At 33.8% G+C, this 12,412-nt stretch overlaps 1 protein-coding gene across 2 annotated transcripts in view; it reads left to right on the top strand.

The window, feature by feature from the left end:
- The window catches only part of LOC127714304 (alpha-N-acetylgalactosaminidase-like), a 57,776-nt gene that overhangs the window by 41,505 nt on the left and 3,859 nt on the right, over positions 1-12,412 (top strand). The window contains exons 2-5 of one of the 2 annotated variants that reach the window (XM_052220366.1): positions 6,552-6,723; positions 7,400-7,571; positions 9,451-9,536; positions 11,216-11,377. The exons of the other annotated variant lie outside the window; for it this stretch is intronic. Coding sequence (XP_052076326.1) covers positions 6,552-6,723; positions 7,400-7,571; positions 9,451-9,536; positions 11,216-11,377 — 592 coding nt within the window. The remainder of the gene's footprint in view (positions 1-6,551; positions 6,724-7,399; positions 7,572-9,450; positions 9,537-11,215; positions 11,378-12,412) is intronic. 2 annotated transcript variants of the gene reach the window in all.

Below are 12,412 nucleotides of genomic sequence, written 5' to 3'. Positions count from 1 at the left end.
TTAGACCAAAGCTTTACGAAGACTCCATATGAGAGTTATTTCCCCTTTTGTATTTGATATAAGTGAAATGTATTTTTAACTGGTAAACCATAAGTGATAGAGGCCTAAGGCCTTTTGATTTGAAGTCCTTGGTCCATAAAAATGAAAATGAGGTCAAGGTCAAAGGTCAAGGTCATGTTCAAAATTTTGATTTTGGCTTGTTATCACTAATTTTCAGAAATCTTATAAGATATCGACAAAATATTTTACAGAATTGTTAGTTGCGACATGTTGTAACAGGTAAATTTGAGTTGAAAGTGTACGGAGACATTTAATGGGAGTTTTCTCCCCTATTATATTTAAAATTACACGTATGGTGATATAACTCATTTATCATATATAATTAAGACCTAGGGTCTTTTGATTTAAGGTCCTTGGTTTATGACCTTGAAATTGAGCTCAAGGTCATAGGTAAATTCAACGTTCTAGATTTTGACCTTTGCTTTTACCTCATAAGTATACATGATAAAGCCATGGGACTTTTTGCATTAGGTTGCAAGACATTTGAACTTGAAAAAGCCAACCGGAAGTGACCTTTTGTAAACCGGAAGTAGCTATTTTTTGTATTTAATTAATGTAAAAGTATATAGACCAATATATTTTTGGAATCAGTGTCAAGTAAACTATCAAACAATACCAGAAGTGACATTTTTCAAACCGGAAGTAAAAAATTATCTCCCTTATTTATATCTTTTTGTATAGAAACCATATATTTTTGGAATCAGCGTACAATAAGCTGTTATTTGACTCTGGAATTGACATTAAAAACCAAATTTTAATATTTCATATCAAAATAGATCCTTACTGGTGGAAAGACCTTCAATTGTTCTCTGAACAATTGGTTTTTAATTGTATTATAGTTACTGTAAATATATATCGTAGATACATCACTTTAAGGGCAATACATGTTATTAAGTCAGGATTTTGACATACAAGAAGAAGCAAGTATGTAAACATAATACATGCAGATACGTCAACGTATTAGATACGGATACGATACGCCTTTAAATGTCCCACTTCTATTAAGATGTATGCTAAGATTTCTGATAATTTTATCTCATTATATGAATCACGGATCCCATGTGGTTAACAGCTCATTGAAATAAGATGTTAATACATGTATGATAGCTGTGAAATATTTATATAATATAAATGGGTTGTAATCTTCTTAAGACATATGTGAATAGATTCACGCATATGCTTTTCGCATAAACCAATATGAATAGGGGTGTTTTTCAAACCCCAGCCGAACGTCTATATCTGTACCCCCCCCCCCCCCCCCCCCCCCCGCCTTTCCGTGATATTGTTACCACTTGTTCACTGAGTCACATGTCTCTAAAAAAATCATTGTCAACCGCGGATGAGTAATCCCTATAGGCATCATTATAGAATTTCATTATATAAAAGGATGAGTTTTTCTCTTAAGAATCGTGATATGCAGACATTATCTATAAAGTTACTCCCCTCTAGCGTTTTGTTTTAACTAGACCCAATTAGATACCTATTGTCAAAGATAGATCATTCCTTTTTCAGCATCATCATAGATATCCATTACGTATAAAAGATATAGATTCCTCTCAGACATCATGATTCACAGACATTCTCAGATCTGTACTTAGTGTCTTTTTTGTTGTTAGGGATGAGGGATGGATATATACTCTACCACGTCCTGTCTGTGTTTTTGTTTGGTGTTTTTCTTTCTATCGATCTGATGAGTTAAGCCTTTTTCAACTGAGTTTATAGTTTGTTCTTATGTTGTGCTGTAACACAACTGTCCCAGGTTAGGGGGAGGTTGAGCGCTCACAAACTAGTTTTACCCAGCCACATTCTTTATGTGCCTGTCCCAAGTCAGGAACCTGTAGTTCAGTGTTTATCGTTGGTTCATGTCTATCATATTTGTTTTTCGTAAACTGTTTTGTTATAAAATATGCCGTTAGTTTTCTCAATTGAATTGTTTCATATTCATGTACGGGCCTTTTCTAGCAGACGATATGGTATGGGTTTTTCTCATTGTTGAAGGCCGTATGGTTGCCTATAATTGCTAACATTTGAACTTTGGTGGATAGTTGTCTCATTGGCAATCATACCACATCTCCTTATTTTTATACGACCACAAAAAATTTTTGCGGTCGTATATTGGTATGACGTTGGTGTCGTCGTCGTCGTAGTCGTCCGAAGACACATTGGTTTTCGCACAATAACTTTAGTTTAAGTGAATGGATATCTATGAATTTTAAACATAAGGTTTACAACCACAAAAGAAAGGTTAAGATTGATTTTGGGGGTTATGGTCCCAACAGTTTAGGAATAAAGGACCAAAAAGGGGCACAAATAAGCATTTTTCTAGTTTCATGACAATAACTTGTGGAACAGTGTATGGATCTCTCTGAAATTATACCACAAGTTTCCATACCACAAAGGGATGGTTAGGATTGGCTTTGGGGGGGGGGGGGGGGGGGTTATGGCTCAAACCGTTTAGGAATTAGGGGCAAAAAAGTGAGAAAAAACAAGGGTTTCCTGGTTAATGGACAATTACTTAAGTACAAATTACAGTGGAAGGGAGCTCCCTTACACTGCTTTTAAATTATGTATAAAGAATTTTTGTATTGTCTTCAGGTGATTAGCTGTCAATTCATTTTTTAAAGTTACTATTCTAATAATTTAAAAAATGCTGATTAAGGTAAATTGATTTTAACTATGATAATGTACGTCATTTTCTATTTTAAGACTTTTATGATGTATTTAAATGGGTTATTATGGTTGCAAACTCCATTGGAAATTTGAATTGAAATTATGACCATGACTGAGGGAAAGATTTTTTTTTTGGAAAAAGAGGGGGTGGGGGTTAAAAAAAATTGGGGGGGGGGGCAATTTTTCTCCCCTAGATTCCAGAAATTAAAAAGAAAATCGTTCAATTTTTTTTTTTTTTTAAAGGGGGAGGGGGCGGTCAATTCGCAACAGCATAGTGTATTGCACAAAAGCAAAAAATTGAATATAAATTCAAATCATATAACCAATTCTAAGTTCTTTGACTATTTTGACTACAGTTATTCTGTGTCAGAAACCTATTATGTCAAATATTGAGTTTTAATCCAAATTCAGACCTGTATCAAGCACGAATATTGATGATGAGATAAACAACGAGCGAATAGCCTCGTTAGGCTCGTGCAGCGTACTTTACTGGAATGCGGAAGGTCATTGGTTAAATTCCCGTATGTGTCAAACCAACGACTGTAAACTGGTATTTACTGATTCTCAACTAAGAATGCTACATATGAGTAAAAGCAAAATCCGGTCGGCTCAGAGTCACACTATTGGTTCAGAGTAGGATAAGTTGTCTTTCGTGTGAGCTAGCACTTTCTTAATCCGCGCGTTGGTCTTGTACAAAGCAGGGTAAATCAATATGTCATAAAAACGTTATTTTCCTGAATATGCATGTAATATTTGCCGAAGGACGGTAATCAATCAGAAAATCAATAATGCACAAGCGATTAAAAAGCAATGAAACAATTTGGCGTACAAATAGGAAAAGGCCATATACACCATGCACGTTTGGTATTCCAGGAATTTCTTTGCAAACAACAACATATTACATAAACAATAATTTCATATGTATGATATGAATTCACAGCGTTTATGGTTTGATTACTGATTGAAAAAACAATTATCTACAATTTTTGCAATGTAGCAACAAAAGAAAAAATACTTATGTGAGGATGGCTTAAGGATGTACTTAAGTCAGGTTTAGGAATTTTTTGTCAGATGTTCGGACTTCTTGGTTTTTTTCCTACTATACAGGGTAAAATATGTTGTTTGCCCCACAACACCCATTTTTCTTTTCATATAAGAATTCAATAGCTCATAAAAGGTCACTTAACAAAATTTAAGCAGATTCTAGATTTTTTTTCTTCGATTTGAGACCCAAATAGTACCAATGCAAATATAGGGGGGGGGGGGGGGGGTTATGGCTCAAACCGTTTAGGAATTAGGGGCAAAAAAGTGAGAAAAAACAAGGGTTTCCTGGTTAATGGACAATTACTTAAGTACAAATTACAGTGGAAGGGAGCTCCCTTACACTGCTTTTAAATTATGTATAAAGAATTTTTGTATTGTCTTCAGGTGATTAGCTGTCAATTCATTTTTTAAAGTTACTATTCTAATAATTTAAAAAATGCTGATTAAGGTAAATTGATTTTAACTATGATAATGTACGTCATTTTCTATTTTAAGACTTTTATGATGTATTTAAATGGGTTATTATGGTTGCAAACTCCATTGGAAATTTGAATTGAAATTATGACCATGACTGACGGAAAGAATTTTTTTTTGGAAAAAGAGGGGGTGGGGGTTAAAAAAAATTGGGGGGGGGGCAATTTTTCTCCCCTAGATTCCAGAAATTAAAAAGAAAATCGTTCAATTTTTTTTTTTTTTTAAAAGGGGGGGGGGGGGCGGTCAATTCGCAACAGCATAGTGTATTGCACAAAAGCAAAAAATTGAATATAAATTCAAATCATATAACCAATTCTAAGTTCTTTGACTATTTTGACTACAGTTATTCTGTGTCAGAAACCTATTATGTCAAATATTGAGTTTCAATCCAAATTCAGACCTGTATCAAGCACGAATATTGATGATGAGATAAACAACGAGCGAATAGCCTCGTTAGGCTCGTGCAGCGTACTTTACTGGAATGCGGAAGGTCATTGGTTAAATTCCCGTATGTGTCAAACCAACGACTGTAAACTGGTATTTACTGATTCTCAACTAAGAATGCTACATATGAGTAAAAGCAAAATCCGGTCGGCTCAGAGTCACACTATTGGTTCAGAGTAGGATAAGTTGTCTTTCGTGTGAGCTAGCACTTTCTTAATCCGCGCGTTGGTCTTGTACAAAGCAGGGTAAATCAATATGTCATAAAAACGTTATTTTCCTGAATATGCATGTAATATTTGCCGAAGGACGGTAATCAATCAGAAAATCAATAATGCACAAGCGATTAAAAAGCAATGAAACAATTTGGCGTACAAATAGGAAAAGGCCATATACACCATGCACGTTTGGTATTCCAGGAATTTCTTTGCAAACAACAACATATTACATAAACAATAATTTCATATGTATGATATGAATTCACAGCGTTTATGGTTTGATTACTGATTGAAAAAACAATTATCTACAATTTTTGCAATGTAGCAACAAAAGAAAAAATACTTATGTGAGGATGGCTTAAGGATGTACTTAAGTCAGGTTTAGGAATTTTTTGTCAGATGTTCGGACTTCTTGGTTTTTTTCCTACTATACAGGGTAAAATATGTTGTTTGCCCCACAACACCCATTTTTCTTTTCATATAAGAATTCAATAGCTCATAAAAGGTCACTTAACAAAATTTAAGCAGATTCTAGATTTTTTTTCTTCGATTTGAGACCCAAATAGTACCAATGCAAATATAAGGTTAAAGTCCGAGTCAGCCTTTTCCCGCCTTTTTTTTTTTTTAGCTTAAATATCTCAAAAAGTAGCTCCATAACCTATCAATATTTTTAGCTTATTTTATACCATAACTAATGCTCTTCTGGCTGATAGTATCAATCTTAAATTCTAGATTTTTTTTAATTTCACCTAAATACATTGTTAATGAGCAACTGAAAGTTGAGTATATACCTGAGCAACTGAAAGTTTTGTATATACCTGAGCAACTGAAAGTTTTGTATATACCTGAACAACTGAAAGTTTTGTGTGTACCTGGGTTTTCATTGATTCAAAGTTTCAAGACGTTATTCGTACAATTTATAGCTTATACTATTAAGAGGGTTGAAAATAATGTTTTATATTAATATTGTATTAATTTATGCATCACAAGTTTTGGTACCATTTACGTCTTTGTCTGTTTTTTTCATGTTTTACTTTTTACGTTTATTTATTTACAATGACTGCCATCTATATTTTTTTTTCGAGTTGATACGACTAATAATACTCTTTATGTCTGCAAGAGAGCCTTATATTACCCATCTCTTGTACATGTTGTATGCAGAGACTAGCTTTTCAATTTCGCCATATATTTTCAACTTAATTGTCATTTTGCACGACTTCTTACAGTTACAAAAATGTATATACAAAATGTATATGATATGAAATAAGGAGACGTGGTATGATTGCCAATGAGAAAACTATCCACAAGAGTCCAAATGACCTGGATTTTAACGGACATGGGTCACCATATGGCTTTCAACAAAAATCCTATTCCGTATAGTCATCTGTAAAAGGCCTCGACAAGATTAAATGAAAAACAATTCGAACAAAAAATACCAACGGCCCGATTTATGACAAAAAAATAATCGAAAAACAAATGTGACAGACAGCAACCTTACAAGCGTCTGACTCGTGACAGACACATATAGAATGGCGGGATAAAAGATGTTTTCCCCACTGCAGCATATTTGTTACATAAAAGCAAGCGTACTATATATAGCGATAGTGTCTGAATTTTAAAAGATAATTTTACCTGTATTTTTAGTGCCAAGCTGCTTATGCAAATGGCAGATAGAATGACAGAAGATGGTTATCTGCAAGCGGGATATGAATATTTATCGGTCGACGACTGCTGGATGGCAAAAGAAAGAAGAATGAGAACGCTGATAGCTGATCCTGAAAGGTTTCCAAATGGTATGAAAGCAGTTATTGATTATGTAAGTCAACCACGTCGTCTTCAATTGTTTTGATAATAAATATTCCTGAATTGGAAAGTGTTTTTGATATTCATCAGAGGGGGATGACACGTTTTCGGGATGTTGGATATAGGGGGTTAAAAAGGTAGAGATGTGGGCTATAGGGGCTATAGGAGCACAAAAGTTGGGATGTTATAGTGGTAAAAAAATTGGATTTGAGAAAAAATACGCAAAAAAATGGGATTTGGGAAACTAACATCCTTGTGTCACCCTCTCATTATTTGATTTTACTATCGACCCAAAACTAATGAATGCAGTATGTACTTTGATAATAGAATAAATGGTGTAATTTCAAATGATACAGTATACTTACTACAGTTTACACTTATATGTAACAAGAAGATTACATTTTTAATAGACAAGCACCAGGAATTATTCCTGTCATGATCCCTCCAAACCATACTAAAATGAGTAAACAAATTACACATATAGTATGGCATGGTCTAAGTAGGTTTTGCTACCGTTCCCCAGGTAAAGACTCAATATCTAGACTGAAAACACTAAAACATCTAACCCTAGAATATTTTTATCTCTAAATATAATATCATCTGTACAGTAGAAGGAAGGCTAAATGTAATGGCGGAGTATTTTTTTATTCCAAATGTGGTTAATCGTTTTTGCTTTTTGTTCATACCAGGTACACTCAAAAGGTCTCAAGTTTGGTATTTACGGAAGTGTGGGCAATAAGACATGCAAGGGTTACCCTGGAAATAAATATCACATGGAACGCGATGCCGCAACATATGCTGAATGGGGCGTTGATATGTTGAAACTTGATTGCTGTAACCCAGGGCCAAACTTTGTTACAGGTATAGCACCTTTTGTTATCGAGGCTCCGAGGATATGAGAGGAATTGAGACTGATATAATAGTTTGAAAATATTGTCTTCTATATAAGAGTACAGCAGGGCGGACGTTTTTGAAATATTTCATCGGCATTGATCAGTTGGTCAAATGTAAATATTTATCGCCACGACAAACAGAATATAACTCGAATAACGGTTGAATTGAACTTTATTGCTGTAAGTCAATTTTGATATACATGCATCTTCGAAATATGAAATTCAGAAAAATTAACGGTGACCGTCATAAGATGTTTTTTTTTTGTAAGTTTCAGTTAGAAATGGCACTTTGATTGGAAAACACATAATGTGTGTGGTTAATCTTTGGTTTTATTCAATATTTTAACTTATTTACTAGTGGTCATAACTTACTTATAAATAAAAAAATAAGAATATGTCTGCGGACACAAATGTCCCCGTTCAAGCTTTGCAATTTTCCAAGTTAAAAAAAGGCCATAACTGTAGAACGGTAAATGTCTCACTGCCCAAACTCGAACAAACGGACAAGGGTAACACTCAATGACCCGTTGCCGACGGCGGGGGCATAAAAAAGGGCAAATATCTACCATAAAACCAAATAACGTGTAACGTTTCCTATGTGTTGAAAAACAAAGAAGATGAAAACCACTTTCTACTGTTACTGTCAAAATTTAAAAAAAAAATACATATCTGTTTTGTTCATGCTAAATCCCTCAAATCCAAACAAAGTAAACAACAAGTTTCCTTTATAAAATAGAAGCGGAAGATACCAAATGGATAATTAACTCGTAAGTCGAACACGAATCGACGAAGCCCGGGCAAAAAATAAAAACGACCTAAAAGCAAACAGCGTCTATAAAACAAATAATAGATAACTAAAGACTTAGCAAAACGAACCCCACATTGAGAAACTATTAAGAGACGGGGACAATTAAAACCATACTAAATATTATAGTTATACTCATGTGCACATTCACATTTCTACAACATGTCGATCACTAAATTTTGGCATTTCACAAGGTCATGCTTTTCTCTGACTGTTAACCACGTCTATACACTAAATTCATAGGATGTTTGATGTGTACTGATTAATATTCTAATCTTAGATACATATTTTTGAATTATTTGCTATTGGCTTTGAACTAGCTGTCAGTAACTGCAGGTACTCTCAGATCTGTACTTTGTGTCTTTATTTGTTGTAAGGGTGCCATGTCCGGTCTGTGTTTTTGTTAGATGTTTTTCTGTATTGTATCGATCTGATGAGTGAAGCCCTTTTCAACTGACATTGATTGAAACAGGATCTGAATTTTAATCAGATTGGTGTGATTATAAATAATGAAAATTATTAGTATTGTGTAGATTAGTTAAAAAGCACTAGGATAGACGCATTGTGAAATTATGCGTTTAAATTATTGGTGATTGACCATTAATATGCATGTCCCACTGTCAGCGTAGAGGCCATTAAGTGTTACCCGTGCCCGTGTCCGTCCGTACCTACGTCCCTAAATTGGTTTCCGTTCTTTAACTTTAGTTTACTTCAACCAATAGGTTGTGAAAATTATACACAATGCTTATTACGACAACACACAGATCAAGTTCGAATTTGGGTGGCGTCACTTAAACCGTTCTTGAGTTATTCCCCTTTATAACATAATATGCAAGCGGTGGCATCATATGTCCCATGGACACATTCTCCATTTATTTACATCTACAAATGCCTACAAAAAAATAAACCGTAATGGTTGATTTTTCTCTTCCAATTATAATAGTTTTGAAGGAGTACACTATCGATTGACAAAGGAAACAAAGTAATGAGCCTATTTTTTGCTAAATGAAGAATATAATTATTTTTAATATATCGATTTCAGGTTTTGAACAGATGGGATTGTATCTCAACAAGACAGGCCGACCAATCTTATATGGTTGTAGTTTGGCTATCTGTATGGGACCAAAGGTGATTTTAAAGTTAAGTTACGACCAAATATGAACCAGTTAGAAATGAACTTCAATTCTCATTTATTACGATTCGTATATTTTGCGTCGTCTTGAGATTCCCTTCATCAATAGATTTCGTCAGAAACAATAAACGCTCCCATCATGCGATTGATTGATTGATTGGGTTACATGGCATCCCCGCAAAGTAAATCGTAGCTATATTTCAACGATATCTCTTTTCATAAATTTAAGCAACGAATTGTTGTTTAAAACCGGTCGAAAATTCGTCGGTTCTAACTGCTGTTTAAGACTGTTTTATCTAGAGATAAAACGCAATACTTAACCAAACTTGATACTAAAACTTAAAACACTATAAAAAAATTAACAACACGTTTAAGAATTTACATAAAGATTTTAATTTTTGAAAAAATACTTATATCTTTTAAAGTTGATATCATATTTTGAATTGTATGTATAGTTAATTTGATCATTCCTTCTTTGTTGAATTTTAATGTCAGATGTTGGGTTTTTTTTTTTTCTTTTCACTTTGAAAAAGTAAGGCTATATTGTTGTTCATGTCATTTGGATTATGACCGTCAGCAAAGTGTCACAACAATTTTACATTCAAACATCGTTTTGAAAGTTTAAAATTCTAAACTTTCTCTAACGTATCACAATGTAAAGATAGCTTTGACGTCATTTTTTTAAAATTATTTGATGTGGATAACTTTTAACTATAGACAATGTGATATGTTTGGTATACATCAATGGTACAACAACCACAAAACAAAATTAGCCCAAAAGACCCAGATGACTACATGTAGTTTTCAACAATTGACAGGTGTCCAAATAATATGTTAACCTCTCTGGGAACGACCATTGGATATTCTGGGGGAGAGGGGGCAGGATTTTATACCTTTTGCTAGTCTTTCTTATATTTTCAATTTTATACATTTTTATTTCCATCATCTCGTTTGGCACAGACAAGAAAACAATTTTCCGTTCTAATCAGCTCAGAATGTTTATCCATGCACTATTGAAATATTATACCTATAGTCGTTCTCTAATTAAATCGTCCCCATATCGGGTAAATAAATTTACCAGAAAATATATTAGATCTGCGCTCATCACCGAACTCTTCAATAACGAAAAACATTATTATGTCAACAATTGCATGATTTGGCAATTTTAACCAAAACAACCAAATATGTTTGGAATACGTTATTTGAGCAGCAATCCAATAAGGTTCTTGGCCTTGGACAGACACATAAAGATGTGACAAGATTAGGCTAGTCTTTTTTTATTATTTTCAACCCTCCCCCTTTTAACCTCGATCAATAGATTTACAAAACGTACATTAAAGAAACAAATACAATAAAATCCAGTACAGTTTCACATAACTGTCAAGTCACGTAACTATCAGTATAAAAGAGGGTAAGTGTGGATGGGGGTTAACAAAATAGAGAATAATGGACAAAAAGTATAAGGAATAGAGAAAAATGGACCAAAAAATAAAGAATAGAGAATAATGAGGTGCTAAAATATAAAGAATAGAGAAGAATGGGAAAAAATTGCAAAGAATAGAGAAAAATGGCCTAAAATATATATAAAAAAATACAGAAATGAAGGAACCCCATCAGGACCCTTATAAAAGGCCAGTAACAAAATACACAAAATTTAAGAGTCGCCTACTTTCAGGTCAACTACAATTTAGCAAAAAAATATTGTAATATGTGGCGCAATTATGAAGACGTAGAAGATAGCTGGCAATATGTCTTTAACATCATTGAATTTTATGGCAAAAACGACAAGAAGTTCCTGGAAATCGCTGGACCTGGTGGATGGAACGATGCGGATCAGGTTAGATTTATTAACTATTATCATGGTGTTTGGAAATAACGTCATTCATCCAAACAAATCGATAGTTTCTTTCTCATATTTTTTTACTGTTTATTCCCAACGTTTCTAGACAAGAGCCGCTCAAGGGAGCTTTAAAAACTGCATGGTCATATTTCTTACCATTTATCTTTTTTGTTTTGTTTTATTAATATTTTTATTTTACATTTCTCATTTCTTTTTGTTTCAATTTTATTTTTTTTCTGCTTTTTGTGTCAAGCTGCTGCCTCATTGATCCCACAGCATCTTATTTATTGTGTAAAAACTCACATCGTGTATCCAGTTCCAAAATCCGCGGAGGGATCCGAATACCGAGAAGCAATTAACGAAATGTTCGTAACGCTGGGTACTCGGTAAAATCTATATCCGATTCCCACGAGGCATAATTCCTCCGTAGAAATCGGATCAAGATTTTACTTGCCCACCGTTACAAACTTCTCATTAATTTTCCTCGGGAATCGGATCCCTCCGCGGTTTTGTATAGATATATATATATATAAATAATTATGCGGATACACTGTGTGAAACTCGAGTGAATAAAATGTTTGACTGTTATCTATTAACATAACAATGCCGTACATAAAATCAAAACAAATTACAATGTCACGATGGTGCGCATGCGTTGCCTTTTTAAACAAGTTTAACGATAAGGTTCATTTGTTTAATTTTAGTCCAGTAATGAAAAAAAAAAGTGATACGGTTAAGTAAAATATGACACACAATACCTACATGCACTTGATAATACTAAAAGCAAACAAACGGTCTTCAATTGCTGTTTTTCATCTCAAAGTTACATTCAAGTTGATGTTTTTTAAACGGACATTAACTTACAGCGATTCAAAACGGCCCCTAGCACTGGTAATGTGCTCAATTGCTCTTTATTAACATTTCCTTGATGTTCAATGTTTAAAGATCAATTTATCTTATCATTGATTGGGTGCAAATATTTTTTGTCGAGCCTGCGAATTCTGTCACAGAAAGCTCGACATAGGGATAGTG

The sequence above is a fragment of the Mytilus californianus genome, unplaced genomic scaffold (genome assembly GCF_021869535.1).
Source record: "Mytilus californianus isolate M0D057914Y unplaced genomic scaffold, xbMytCali1.0.p SCAF_9, whole genome shotgun sequence".
In the NCBI taxonomy this organism is placed as follows: Eukaryota; Metazoa; Mollusca; class Bivalvia; order Mytilida; family Mytilidae; genus Mytilus; species Mytilus californianus.
This window is presented reverse-complemented; position numbering and strand designations above follow the sequence as displayed.